This window comes from Xiphias gladius, chromosome 22 (genome assembly GCF_016859285.1).
Source record: "Xiphias gladius isolate SHS-SW01 ecotype Sanya breed wild chromosome 22, ASM1685928v1, whole genome shotgun sequence".
Taxonomy (NCBI): Eukaryota; Metazoa; Chordata; class Actinopteri; order Istiophoriformes; family Xiphiidae; genus Xiphias; species Xiphias gladius.
The window spans coordinates 14,870,527-14,885,536 of NC_053421.1; the positions used below are offsets into that span (position 1 = coordinate 14,870,527).

Below are 15,010 nucleotides of genomic sequence, written 5' to 3' on the forward strand. Positions count from 1 at the left end.
ACAGGTCACAGGTATTTGTCCAGTTTACAGTAAACTGGACAACCCCCTAGATCTGGATTCACATGCAGCTCCACGTAAACCGTGTTGATTGGTTTAAGGTTTCCCTCTGTCAGCTCCTCAGTTTCAGTTTCCTTTCTGGAAAAATCTGACCAACTGCTTCCCCATTCTCGTAATTTCCCTTCTCCACCATTATTTACATGTATATCACTTTATTATTAACACAGGTGCTAACAATGCAGCTTGCTTTGCCTAACCACAGATGAAATAAATTCCTGGATTTATATATGATGTTTAGCAATGATCAAATAAATAACTGAAATAATTTCAGTGTTCTGAGCCCATTAACAGGCTATTTTAATCAGGATTTCAGACACTGCAGACAAACAGAGGAAGGACTGATGATAAACATACATGTGAAGGTTCTGTAATTATATTTAGATTTTAAAATATCATTCATCTGCACACAATCAAACTAATGTTTAAGAACAAGTCAGCCGTACACCCTCTGCAGTTCAGGGATTAGTCACAGGTCTTGGACGTACTATAACTGTGTAGGATTTGACCTTGAGAACAACACTAGCAACTCCTCTCAGGTCGGGCAGAGAGGCCTCGCTCTCAGGAAGGATGAACTGGAAATCTCGCAGCAAATAGGCAGTGAACAGGAAGAGCTCCATTTTGGCAACAGACTCCCCCAGGCAGAGCCGAGCACCCCCTCCGAAAGGGATCAGCGCACGGGTGGAGCCTCCTCCTCCTTCCAGGAAGCGCTCTGAAGGAGAGAGTGAGAGAGAGAAAGAGAAGGAGTAGCTACTAGGTCTGCAGAGCAGAGTGAAAGGAATGCACTTCGCCCATTACTTAGAGCAGTACCTGGTTTGAAGCTGTATGGGTCAGTCCAAACTGCAGGATCATGGTGAGCCCCAAAAAGATTAGGAATGATGACTGTGTTCTTAGGGATGAAGTAACCTGCAATACTAAATATATGTGGGGACTATTCAGTTGCCATAATGCAAAGTGAAAAGCAGGTGAAATACTGTGAAAAATGTCCAAAGCAGAGCAAAAAGAAAATCTGTGCCAGATTTGTAAACTAGTCTGTAGTGTATCAACCTGTACCGGTGCCTAAGAAAAGTCTGGGCCCTCATCAATAAAAGGCTCCAACTAAAAGATAAAGGATCTCAGTCACTCTTTTTGTGTGTCGTTTCATTTTCCCTTTTTTCTTGTGGCTCATCTGACCTGCTGTCTCTGATGGCTCTGTGTGGCACGGCTAACGGGGCAACTGGCCTGAGTCTGAGCACCTCGTTGATCAAAGAGCACAGGACAGGAAGCCTGTGTCTGTCACTGTACTTGGGGTATCGTCCCTCTAGTACTGTACACAACTCCTCGTGCACCCTGGTCTGAACCTGAAGATTAAAATAAGCCAAGACAGTTATACTTAGATGAACTTCAGGGTGTGTTGATGGTTTGTTTTTTGTTTTTTGTTTTGTTTTGTGCCCTACCTCTGGTCTGTGCAAAAGGAAGGCCACAGTCCAGTTCAGCCAGGCTGCCGTGGTCTCCGTTCCCCCAATGAGAAGATCCACAATTACCATGTGAATGTGAGTATCTGTAAGGAGCTGGAGACAAGAGGGGGATAATATACAAACACCTCCAAATCCACTTCATACTCTGCTCCCAGAACATTTCATATTGATCTCCCCTGGTATTCACTGTTCAGTGTACTTACCTCTCCATGTTCTGTGTTGTGATATTTGTCAAGGCCCTGGAGGAGGGATCCTGTGATGGTACCCTCATCTTTTTGGTCTTGTGACTGCACAGACAACAAAGTAACAGCTGCTTAAAATGAACATAGCAGAGCTGGGATTCACCAACTATACATATCCAACTTGGATTTGAATTGTGTCTATGATTTGAATTTATTTGAGATTAGTTCTCATACTTGCTCTCTCTCTTTGGCTCTATAATAATGTGTTCAAGCAGGCCAAAAAAAACCTACTTTATATTAGGCTTTAGAGGATAATGTGTCTCATTTCATGATTGTGACTGCTTGATTTGGTTTAAGGGATTTTGACATTTGGGCATTTTGTTTTGACAGAATTTTATTGCACAAGTGTTTTCTAATCACTAAGCCACACCAAACATTGTTTGTTTTTTTTGAGCCTATGAGCTGAGCAATTCAGCATAATTAGACCTCTCCATTGTATTTTTTTCCAACTAACACATTTTCAACCTTTATTCTCTGGCATTTGTTTTTACCAACCTTGTAATTGTTGATGTGTTGTTTTATAATTTCATCTCTCCTGGCCACCTCTTTCAGGAGACGGGAAAACACAGGATTTGGTAATTTCTTTGAGAGAAGAGATGTCACAGTGTGTGAAATACCATTCTAAAGATAACTCTTAGTCTTTCCTGTGATCTACAGTCAGGTCGGTTGATATTTACTGACCCTGAGCAGTGGGAAGGAGTCCAGAGCAGAAATCCAAAAGGAGCCCCACAGAGCAACAATCTCATTCAAACAGCAGTGCAGCTGCTGCAGCTCTGGAGAACTTTTGTCATACTAGGAAGAGAGAGTTATGTTTTAATACATCCTGCCAATGAAATGCAGTGTCCACTAACCGAATAGCACATTATGAATGCACTAAGTAATGGAAGCTGCTAAAAAGGGCAACAGAAACAGTGGAATTCCCCAGTCCCCTGCATAAAAAGGCAACCAAGCACTGCTCTGCCACAACCACAACTGTTATAAAAGGCAAAAATCTCTCTTTAATTCACCCAGAGGTACAAACTGAGCTGCGAGAGGAAAGATACTCACTTCTTTTCCAAAAGCCAAAGTGGTGATGACATTACTGGCTGACACTGTAAAATCCTCGGAGAGATCTACAGCACTGCTTTGATAGTCCATCAAAACCTAAACAGTGAACAGCCAACGAGGTATCTTTTGAAATACATTCATACATTCATACAACATTCGATTTGCTGTCTGGATCTCTGCTATCTCATTACAGGCTATTATGGTTTTGAGATAAGGCACCATATTGTCTGCTGATGTACAATCTGTTCCTCCCGTCATCTGTACCTTTCGCAGATGCAGTGCCTGTCTCTCAATCACGTCATGCAAAGATTGCTGGCAGCACCGCTGCAAAGCACTGTGGACGAGACGACGCTGTGCCCTCCACTCCTCATTATAGTCCCCCAGCGAGATGGAGCACCCTCCCCCAGACACTGTATCACCTGATACAAGTCAGTAGAGGTTATTAGGACATACGATAACACATTTATTATGCATACTATTATGGAAAAAGAAGTTTGAGTTTTCTTACCTGTGTATGAAATTGGTCTCCCAGCAAAGTCAGACCATTTCTTCACGAGTGCTTCTCTTATAACTTCACTACTACTAAGTACCACGATGGCTGGAAAAAAACACAACAGGGTTTTGGTGTGGTGGTCATCTGAACTTCACTGTCCACAATAACATTTTCCTTTGTGTTGATTTGCTTGTTTTTTATATATATATACATATTTTTATGTGAGCATGTGATATAATAATATTGAGTAAAAAAAAATCTGAAAGGGGATGATTACTCATGTTTCCACATTTCAGCCGGTAAATGTGTCCATAGCGTTGTGCCAAATTGGTCAAGTGAATTGGCAGATGATCGTGTGCCAGCTCCATCATATTGCCAATGATGAAAAGGCTAGGAGGACCTGGCAGGGAGGGAGATGAGGAGTCGGGAAAATACTGGTAGAGATGGTGCAGAAGTCCAGACTGAGCACCTGGCTCGAGTTAGAAAAGACAAAGGTAAGATAGGGAGCGCTTGATTACAACTTATATAAATCCATTCAACCAATAATCAACTTCTGTGTTCTAGTTATCTAGGTATGGAATAAATGTCCCTTTCATTAATCAATATATTTTCATGAAAGTGAAATACAACCAGCATGGTCAAATATAGGTATAAAGGCAAAAAAAAAAACATTTACCTGTAGACTTACTTCCCTTGTAATCTCCCTGTACAGATGTATCTCTCCGAACAGAAATGCAACTTAGTACCTTCAGCAGCAGTACAACTAGGAATACAACTCCCAAACTGATCACTGATATTTCTATTGCCATTTTGTGGCTCCTTGCTGGTGTCCCACTTCAGAATGCTGGTCATCGCACTTCTTATCCTTTTTATAGTCATCTCAACAGTCTGTCAGCATGTCAGTTTGTTGTTTTTTTGTTTTGTTTTTTTACCAAAATCAAGGACGTATAAATATTTTTTAGGTCATGGTATCTGATTATGAGATGAATGCAACAAGTGTAACAAGAGATAGCCTGATGAACATGGTTTGCTCTTGCTGAAGGGCAAGACAACACATCACAGTTGACATGGGTAGTCAGCAATGCTGGCGTTTGTTTATCTTGTAGAAAAAGACTGCAGGGAAAATAAAAAAATGACACAATGACACTTGAGACCCACATTAGCCACATTTATTCCTGCGAGTGAGACAGTGCATTTTTAATTACAGTAGTAGTGGGGTGGCATACCATAGTATGACGGTGCACAAGAAGGCATTAGAGTCAAAACAAAACTGTGTTGAAATGGACAGTTCGGGCAGAAAAGTAGAACAGCATACAAAAAGTTGCAACTAAAAACCTTTCTCTGCTCTTTTGGTATACTTCTTCAAAAAACAGCTCAGAAAAAAATCTTACACATTGAATCAAATATACTGATAGCTGTTATTATGGCTATCAAAACCACTGCACATGCAATTTCAGTTGGAAAGTGACATGCAGTGACTGTGAGATCCCCCCTCCTCTGGATTTCTGGAGCTCTAACTCTGTGTCACATATAAGATATTCTGGTCACAGAGCCCGTGAAGACTGGTGTATCCTTAGCCATGAGTTGCAGGGGAGAACCTGGATGGTCTGAACTTCATCTCAGTGAGGGGAATGGAGGAGTCTTTACCTTTCCAGTCTATCCAGACGATTCCCTGTTTCAGAACAGAAAAAGAAAAGTGATGGTGTTTGGTCAGTTTGCTGTATCACAAAAGATAAAACAGTTTAAAATTCATTGGACACAAATCATACCTGATTATTACTGTTGATGCCATAAAGACCATTGAGGTTGGTCTTGTAGCAGTTCTTGTACCACCAGCCTCCCATGTAGGCCTTGGAACAGTGGATCCCCAGAGGATCAGGGTCCTTGTCCCGGGTTGAGAACGGACGCCCATTATGGTACCTCATAGAGTCACCTGACAGAGAAATAGTGACATTGCAGTATGGATTTTCAGGCATTTACTGTATAATATAGTTTATACTGCATATGTTCATTTTAATACAGTTTTCACCTGCAGTTCCTGTGTAGCCGGACACTGTAAGAGTATAGTGCCTCTCCTCTGAATTGATGGAGAAATTGGCATAGTGAGCGTAAGCTGTATCATTTCCAGATTGCATATCCACTCTCAGACTCACAGGGCCGACACTGGTCAGGTTGTGAAGAACTTCATTTCCTGATGTACATAGGGTGAAAGATTACATAGGTTAGGCTGCTTTAATGAATAATATTTTGATACAGATGTGGTGGTAATAATCGTTATTTCCAACTGTACCGAGCCAGAACTCTTCGCTTAGGTTTCCAAAGCCAGCTCTGTATTCACTCCAGGTTCTGTAGAAATCTGTCTTTCCATTCATCCTCCTCTGGAACACCTGGGAACATGTACCAGATTGTTGTCTAATTTCTAAACCCATTCTACCATTTCTTAAATGCAAAGTTTCATTCAAGTAACAGCAATTTGTCTCACCGTCCAGCCACCTCCATCAGTCTCCATGTCACAGTAGACTCTGACCGCTTGTCCCTCTTTTCCTTGCGGGTAGATGTCCACCTCTCCTGACTGCAGGGCTCCATTCAGCAGCTCCTGAGAGCACTCAGTAGGGAAAGGGAAACGTAGATTACCTAAAGAATGGAAAAAGAAGCATTAGTTGGATAATAAACAAATGAGTATAAACAGAGCAAATAAACTGGCAGTGGTTGCAACACTTTACATTTATTACCTGTGATGAATTCTGTGGTGACAACGGATGTGTAGTGTCCATCTCTCTCGCCTTGTACCAGAACTGTATAGCGTGACATGGGTAGCAGCCCTGTCAGCTTATACTCTGTGATGGTTGGGTCCAGGATCACCTCCTGATGTATATGCAGAAAGACACGCAAAGTTAATCGCTTAGACAGTTCTGTAAATGATAAGGCTGTGTATGTATTGAATGTGCCTATGACGGAGGAAAGTTTTTCACCTTTGTCTCTTCTCCTGCCACCTGATATATCACTCTGTAGCTGTGATAAACAACAGTGGAAGTTTTCCACGTTATCACTGCAGAACGAGCACCCACCTCGCTGGCTTTAACCACTTAGGCACACAAAAAAGCATTTCGTTTACACACAAATTCTGTAGAACTTAGCAAATAAACAGCACTGATCTAACTTTATTTTTCCCCTCTTTACTCACCATTGGCAGTAGTAAATGTGGTTGTGATGGCCATACTCTGGAGACTGTCCTTCTGGCTCAGGACTTTGACCTTGTACAAGGTGCCTCTCTGAAGACCTCTCAGCTGGTGCTCCACTGAGTTTCCAGACAGCATCACTGTCACTGTCACATTAGGAGCTGTGGCAAGAAGGAGGATTAATAATACTTAGTGTAGTCATTAGCACTTTGTCATTAGTCATTAGGCTAATGTTGCCATGCTCACTCTTGGAGGACTCATAGCTGATGATGAAGCGGTCTACTTTCCCCAGACTGGGTGTCCATTGCAGCACAGCTCTGGTATCTGACACACTGACAACTTGAAGATGTGTTGGAGGAGCAGGCACTGCAGTCAAGAGACATTCCATAGTGTGTTTGTTGGTGTTTTCAATTATCAAGGCAACCAAAAAGTACATGTACAAAACATTGAGCTTATCTAACTGTGTACCTGTGGTGATAATGGACACAAGGGCATCACTCTGGGCTCTGCCTTGTGTAGTAGTTACGGAGATAATGTAGGAGGATCCAGCAGACAACTCGGAAAGAACCATGTAAGACTGCTGAGGGTCCACAACCACAAAGCGGCTCTCCCCTAGCAGGATACATCATAAATATCACACCAAAACACTAAACACTCTCAATAAATATCCACACTGGCTGACATTAAACACAAGAATTATGACCTGCAGTTTATAGAACTGCATTTGACAGACCTGTGACAATGTTGGTATATGTGACCCTGAAGCCTGTGAATGTGGTCTTTGGTTTGGACCAGGACACACTTAGAGAAGACTCTGTTACATTGCTGAAAACCATCTCTGTGGATGGCTCAGGACCTAGCAAAAACAAAATAAGGGGATTTTATTCACATTTTTGTTCAGACATTCTTGAATATATACTGTATTCATTTCTTCCAGTACTGATTGTGTTCCTGGTAGTAGTGGAGGAATTATGAAGAATTGAAGAATGTGGTACAACTATAATCACCTGTAACTGCAGTTACTCTGTGAATCTTTGATCTTCTTTCAGCACCAGTACCATATATGTGCAGGACATAACGCGTGTTTGTCCGAAGGTTACTGAATTCCACAGAGCGTACATTGCCAGGGACCATCATGGAGATCCTCTTGGTTCCAGCTTTACCTACTGATCCAACAGTTTTACCAGATGAGACAGTTGTGTCGGTGCTCTCGGTCTGTACCTGGACCTCAGTTGGGTTCGTAGCCGTGGATGACTTGTCTCCTTCAAGAGCTTCCTCCTCAAACTCCTCATGGTCGTCTTCATCGCCCTCTGTCCGTGGTTCTCTTCTGATCACAGTGAAATTCTTGAACATCCCTTGTGGTGCTGACCACGTGACGGTGAAGCTGTAGGAGGAAATGTTCACAACCTTCACAGAACCTAATCCGGATCCACCCATCCCTTTATTCATCCTAGAGCCATGGATACTTGTTTTGTTCTGCAGAGCTTGAGCCTCATCTGATGTTGCCACAATAGATGCATTCACTACATACTGACTCTGCTGTGTAACTTTCCCTTTTCCAGGTTCAGTGTTTCTGTTGTCAACAGATTGTACATTTATAGTATTTACTTTGACTGTCTTAATGCGTTGATGTCCAGATGATTGAGTAACATTTTTCTCAGCCAGCGTGGATTGCTCCAGGATCTCCTTTCCTATTCTGGTTTTGTTTGTTCCCATGACCTGGGACAGAATGGTCACAATTTTAGCAGTGCCATTAGATTTCTTCACATTACCCTGGGTTACATTGGTATGAGGTTCATCTTTCAGATGGTCAGATTTAGGATATGTTTTACTGGCAGTTCCTTCCTTAACAAGCTTGAGGTCAGTTTTTTGGAGAACCTTTTTAGAGGCCAGGACTGTGGTTTTGCCTTTGCGGGCCTCTTCTGGCTTTCTTCCCTCATGTTTCAGGAGAACTTGACCAACAGTTGGGCGACTGGTCTTTGTGGAACTTGAGGAACCTTTTATAGTTATTTTATTAACAGAAACTTCTTGTTTTGCTTGTGTTTTAACAAGACCTGGATTAGCATTAGTGGCCACTCTGGGTCTGCTGTCATTCTCTTTGGTTTCAGTCTCCTTCCTCTGGTCCTTTTTCTGCAGGGTCACTATCTCCACTGTTTCCTTGGCTTTGCCTTTGCCAGCTTCTGAAATTTCAGGGTAGAGGTTGAGATAAAAGTATGAATGAAATATTAGTCAAACAGCAAATAAAAAAATATTTTCTCTCACTTAAAAATATGAATCTCTAATGCTGCCACATCCAAATAACAGTGCAGACTCTCACTTACTTTTATTACACTCAGTTCCTTGGGCACACTTACTACAGTCTGGACCCATGAATCCCTGATGGCAGACACATTTCCCATTCTCACATTCCCCATTGCCGCTACATTCATCTGGACAATTTGCAGAACATGGACCTGTGCAGCAACAAAAATAACATCAATTATTAAGTCCACATCTCTAGTGAGTTGTGTCAAAATAGTAATCTGGTGAATACAACTGAATCATACATTTCTCTTTTAGAAGGGACATCTCTCTTTCCAGTCGGGCCACTCGTCCTTTCAGTGCAGCCATCTCAGCCTCACATTCCCCGGCACAGCCACCGGGCAACAAGCTGATCTTATGCGTCATCACCAGAGGAGCACCAGGCTTTAACTTCAGCTCCTGCTCCCTGGCTTTGCTTGAGTCACAGCCATCACTGATCACCACCTTGATTGGTTGTGAAGAGGCAGGCTTGTCTTTGGTGGTGGTCGTAGTCTTGATTAGAGTGGTCTGATTAGCAGAGGCTGTGACTTTATCTTTGTCTGCTCTAGAACCACTACCTGTAGCGACCTTTGCTGGTTTAGACAGAGGAGTCTGAACTGCCTTAGGGGCAGACTTGTCTTCGGTGGTGGTGGGAGTCTTGATTACAGCGGTCCGATTGGCAGAGGCTGTGACCTTATCTTTGTCAGCTGCAGAACCACTACCTGTTGTGACCTTTGCTTCTGTTGAAAGAAGAGTTTGAACTCCATTGGGGGCAGGCTTGTCTTTGGTGGTGGTGGGAGTCTTGATTACAGCGGTCCGATTGGCAGATGCTGTGACCTTATCTTTGTCTGCTGCAGAACCACTACCTGTAGTGATCTTTGCTTCTGTTGATAGAAGAGTTTGAACTGCATTGGGGGCAGGCTTGTCTTTGGTGGTGGTGGGAGCCTTGATTACAGCAGTCCGATTGGCAGAGGCTGTAACCTTATGTTTGTCAGCTGCAGAACCACTACCTGTAGCGACCTTTGCTGGTGTTGATAGAGGAGTTTGAACTGCATTGGGGGTAGGCTTGTCTTTGGTGGTGGTGGGAGCCTTGATTACAGCAGTCCGATTAGCAGAGGCTCCTACCTTATCTTTGTCGGCTGCAGAACCACTACCTGTAGCGACCTTTGCTGGTGTTGACAGAAGAGTTTGAACTGCATTGAGGGCAGGCTTGTCTTTGGTGGTGGTGGGAGTCTTGAGTAAAGCGGTCCGACTGGCAGAGACTGTGACCTTATCTTTGTCTGCTGCAGAACCACTACCTGTAGTGATCTTTGCTTCTGTTGATAGAAGAGTTTGAACAGCATTGGGGGTAGGCTTGTCTTTGGTGGTGGTGGGAGCCTTGATTACAGCAGTCCGATTGGCAGAGGTTGTAACCTTATGTTTGTCGGCTGCAGAACCACTAGTTGTAGCAGGCTTTGCTGGTCTTGACAGAGTGGTCTGAACTGTATTGGGGGCAGGCTTGTCTTTGGAGTTTTTCACATCACTGGTGGAGGGAGATTTAGCCACAACAGTCTGATTAACGGAGGCTGTGGGCTTGTTTTTGGTGGTTTTAGCACCACTGGCAGGAGCAGACTTTGTGGATGTGGACTGAACATTTTGAACTACATTGGAGGCAGGCTTGTCTTTGGCAATCTTCCCATCACTGGTTGAAGGAGATTTCATTGAAACAGTCTGATTGACTGAAGGTTGGAGTTTGTCTTTGGTTGTTTTAGTACCACTGGCTGAGGCAGATTTTATTGATGTTGACTGAAAATTTGGAGTTCCAGGGGGGGCAGGCTTGTCTTTACTAGCCCTCACTTCACTGGCTGAAGGAGATTTAGCTAAAACTGTCTGATTGACTGAGAATGTGTGCTTGTCTTTGTTGGGGATCGTGCCACTGGCTGCAGCAGTCTTTACTGCTGTTGACGGGGTGGTTTGAATTACTGCAGGGCTGGCCTTGCTTTTGGTGGTTACTGTAGCATTGAATGTTGGAGGTTTTTGGTTGGTGGCTGGAGCGGCCAAAATTGTCTGATTGACTGTGTTTGGCTTTAGGGCAGAGCGAACGGTCTGTTTGGTGAGAGTAGAAGTGGTTTTTGGTTTTGAAAGAGTGAAAACAGCACTGGGTTTGGTCACATTGCCTCCTGTGAAGTCTTTTTTCTCATTGGTCGTAGTTTGAAAGGAGGGAAATGGGTTGAGAAGGAGGAGAAGTCCTAGAGTAAACAGCATTTTGAGCCAGCAGCAGTAGCCAGTGATGGTATTGCCTTTGAAGGATCTGTATGTTTGTTATATAAAATTATGAACTTCTTCCTCTGTATTTCTGTGACCAGTTGTAAAGGGGAATTTGCCAGGTCTCTCCTAGAAATGAAAAAACAATAGAGCTGAATTATTACTTAGTTCAATGCAGGAAGGTTTATGCCTAATAATTTTAGACCATTTTATCTTCCAAAAAGGGCTTTGGTGAGTATACATGCTCTTTTTTCATCATTGGCTAGTTTAACATTCACAGAGTTCCCATTCACACTTTCATGCTCCCTTACTCCCACTTTAACTGGCCACTAGAAAGCTACACAATCTCAGGTTTTGTGCCTTGCTTGAAAGTGACCCAAAAAGAAACAGCCTTGCATTAGTCATATACCTATACATGTTTCTTGTATATGTCACTGTTTATTGAAATTTCTTAATCCAATTTTACCTGAGCATCAGTGAAAAATGTTGGAAAAAATTGAGCAAACATGAAAAAATATCACTGAGATGACACAGTTTTAAATTCTGAACAAAATTTTCATGAAAAATTACATTATAACATTTTTAAACTGTGCATGCTGACACACTTTTAAAAGTGAGGAAAAAACACAAGTTGGAAAAATTGCAGCAGTGTTCCAATCAGCCATAATAGTTAAGTCAGTGGCTTGCCAAACCAAGTAAATTCTAAATTAGCGGATTCGGAACAGGAAGGAAGAAGGTGACTTGAGCGGGAAATCCAGAGAGTCTGTTGGAGAGACTATACAGAGTGGTAACAGAGGGTTACTGTATAGAACTGTGGGACACTGTACGTCTTTCACTATACAGACGGTTACATAATCTACTGCAACCACAACTCATAAAACCACTAAAAGAAACATGTCCAGCCTTGGCTTTAAATCTGTAGAAAATCAAATAAATCATGCAGCAGATAAACACATTTCGATGCTTTGATGCACAGCAAGCCAATTTTTAAATGTTGCAATGGAGTGCAGGGATTAATTGACAACATGGCTGCAGTATTAACACAATTACCATACACTCTTACAGCATTGATTTTCATAGAATGAAAAATAAATAACTTTCAGACAAATTCTGGTAATTATCGCTGCTATGTTACCTCATAGGTAACATTGTTACCTTATGTATTTATGTGTTTTTCTGCAGTTAAAACAGTATTTAACACCAGCATGACATTTTATTAGTCACAGGCATTATGATTTAAAGGAAAATCAACAGACATCAATGTGGAGTATTCAGTGGAGTCCATTCATTCAAATGACTGCAGTTACCACTCTGAAATCATGACAATTACATGGAAAAATAAATTACTTACCAGAGTAATGATTTTGTTCTTGGCTTTATCTCTTTCTTTGTGCTGCTCCCTCCATCAGATTGGAAAATGCTCACATAGACTTGCTGGATATGATCAGGGAGGAAAGAGGTGAGAGAAAGGACCGCCACTAGAAAGCAGGAGAGTGATAAAGTCCGCTCCTACTTAAGGACCCCCCTCTTCCACGCCTAGTGGTCCCACTCTCTCAACTACTATGGAAAATATTTGTATTGGACTTACAAAAAGACTGACATTTTAACACAGATTTGTGTATGAAATACTGTAGATCAACTACTCTCTATATTTCTGTAACAGGAAGAAAACACATTTTTCCTGTGTTTAACATACATTTTCCCGATAGATTTAACAATACAAATGATCCAAGGTTATGTGGTTTTGTTTAAAAGATAAATAATAAATCTGTATAAATTAATTCATATTTTGTGCGTAATTTAACATTTAATATGTTGAGATTTTAGACTGATCCATCTCAAACTATGCACAGTACATGGTAAGACATTAGGACATTTTTTTTTATAACTTGACTTATTCAAGACATTGCTAACACCTAGACAAAGTCTTTGATTGAATAAAGCCCTGGTCCGAGAATCATGATTCAGCTGGGATACATAACATAACACTGCAGGTATTCAGTGCTGACTCTGGGGAACAGGAACCTCTCGCTATATGAATTGGCCGTTTGTTGGAAGTAATGAGATGTAACTACGTGGGAGTTATGTAAGTGACCAAATATCCACCAGATTTAAGGAATGCTCTGTGAAGGCACTGCATCCCTTACCAACTGGCCACCCACCATCCCACCTTTTGTAAACCACATGAAGGCAAGTCTATCAAAGGTCTAGAGCAAACAGGGCATAAGTGACATTTTCCTAATTTTACAGGAGAGCAAAAACAAAAGTCTATATCCTTGAAGCTTTTTACAAATCCAAAGATATTGCATGATACGCCAACATAAATTGAGTTATTTAATGAAAAACTACATGTTGATAACACTGTTTTTGGATGAGTTATATTAAAACAGAGACTGCAATGTCAGTGTATTCACCCGATGCAAGCCATAGATAATATTTATTTACGTTAATCTTAAATCCAATAAAAAATTTAAAAAAAAAACACCTTTCTGGTAACTGGTTACATCACTCATATGACTCATGACCATGCCTTTAAGAATACAGAGTGCTTACTGATAGTTATTCTAAGAGATAGATGCATATGCATTGTAACATGTGATGATCCCTCACCCTGCATTAGTCTGCCTAATGTGTATTGTCTAACCTATATATGGTAAAATATATTTTTGCCCGAAATTTTATGTAGTTACTAAGACTGTGAGCATGCAAAAGCATTTTGCAAAACAGCTGTGAAACTCTGGCTAATGCTGAAGAAAGAGCTCTCTCATATTCTATTACTGTAACATATACTCAATCTATAGTATACGCCACATTGCAGGGATACAGGATATAGATATAAGATATATTTTAGTTGCAAATGTGTTGAGATAGTAAGTTTTTCTTGACACCATGTTCTGATACTGAAGGACAACTAACCTGACAGCACACTATTGCAGCATAGCAATGTAGTAAACAAAAAACTAGTGAATAATGGATTTATTATGGTTATTCCCCTCTAATGATGTAATTAGAAAAGAGAGGTGACAAAGAGAGACATAGTGCTGGAAGCATAAAATGATGCGCATCAGCCCACCAGCCAAACTAATAATTAAATTGGACATGATCAACAAAAGCTAAATGAACTTAAATACAATGACATACAGTACAGTGTGGGCAAACACATACCACACATATGCATAAGCGTCGATTCACAAGCCAGACCGCATACTCACAAATACATACATCTGTACCACTGCCCGGTTTGTGAGCAAATACAGTATGTGGTGCATTTCTGTCCATGGTGAGTACTCTTGTATGCCCGCGCACACACACACACACACACACACACACACACACACACACACACACACACACACACACACACACACACATTTTATCACGACATGTACTGTATCTTTCTATAACATTAATTTGGGACCGGGTAAATGAAAGAAATTTGTATGTCCGGGCTAAAACATGCCACCAACTGAAATAACATTTCATCATCACCAGCCGATTGCTTCTCTGTTGTAGTTACAATAGGTTTGTTTGTAGTAAAATAGTAGGAAAGCCCAGGTGTTACTAATATCAATAAAAACGTCTCTGTCCTATTCAAGTGTCCCAGTAAGGCATGGCAGTGTGCCAGTGTGCCAGCACACACAATACTAGGACCCTGAAACTGAAGCAGCAAAAACGTAATTGCCACTTGCACCTGTGTTTTTCATACTGTGACATGTTAAAATGATGCGAAAAAGGCCTGATAACAGATCAAGTCTCCTTGATATTAGGATGAAAAACAAAGAGTAATTGTCAGTGTAGTGTGGACTCCCAAGTGGGTGGTCCCACTCCATCAGTACCTCCATCTGGCGGCAGCCTCCAGGAACAGCTCCACCTTCACTCTACTCCTTTCTGCACCATAGACCACCCTCAAACCGCTGACCCTGTCTTGGCCTTTGGAAAAATGGCTGGAGACATACCTCCAGAAACTAAGGTCATTGCACACCTAAGAAAATACACCTGGTCACACGAGCACGT

The 15,010-nt window shown here is 41.7% G+C and overlaps 2 protein-coding genes across 4 annotated transcripts; both read right to left on the reverse strand.

The window, feature by feature from the left end:
- Window positions 1–331: 331 nt before the first annotated feature.
- Window positions 332–4,118, reverse strand: LOC120784356 (steroid 21-hydroxylase). Of its 3 annotated transcripts, none has more exons than XM_040118108.1 (12): window positions 3,982–4,118; window positions 3,571–3,762; window positions 3,309–3,398; window positions 3,065–3,219; window positions 2,801–2,896; window positions 2,435–2,545; window positions 2,249–2,335; window positions 1,715–1,798; window positions 1,491–1,604; window positions 1,228–1,394; window positions 865–968; window positions 332–766 (listed from the first exon to the last, which is right to left on the reverse strand). In XM_040118108.1, exons 1-12 carry the CDS (start codon window positions 4,100–4,102, stop codon window positions 513–515), a joined length of 1,575 nt encoding a protein of 524 aa, XP_039974042.1. In that variant the 5' UTR covers window positions 4,103–4,118; the 3' UTR covers window positions 332–512. The 3 variants fall into 3 exon arrangements, with proteins under 3 accessions (XP_039974042.1, XP_039974040.1, XP_039974043.1); XM_040118106.1 differs by having other exon boundaries at window positions 3,970–4,118; XM_040118109.1 differs by having other exon boundaries at window positions 3,571–3,766; window positions 3,970–4,069.
- Window positions 4,119–4,583: 465 nt separating this feature from the next.
- On the reverse strand, window positions 4,584–9,139 carry tnxba (tenascin XBa). The gene is made up of 14 exons (XM_040117378.1): window positions 9,019–9,139; window positions 8,794–8,925; window positions 7,480–8,652; window positions 7,206–7,328; window positions 6,941–7,084; window positions 6,719–6,838; window positions 6,478–6,633; window positions 6,266–6,378; window positions 6,026–6,158; window positions 5,776–5,927; window positions 5,584–5,680; window positions 5,323–5,484; window positions 5,063–5,226; window positions 4,584–4,965 (listed from the first exon to the last, which is right to left on the reverse strand). Exons 1-14 carry the CDS (start codon window positions 9,137–9,139, stop codon window positions 4,867–4,869), a joined length of 2,889 nt encoding a protein of 962 aa, XP_039973312.1. The 3' UTR covers window positions 4,584–4,866.
- Between the last annotated feature and the right edge of the window lie 5,871 nt (window positions 9,140–15,010).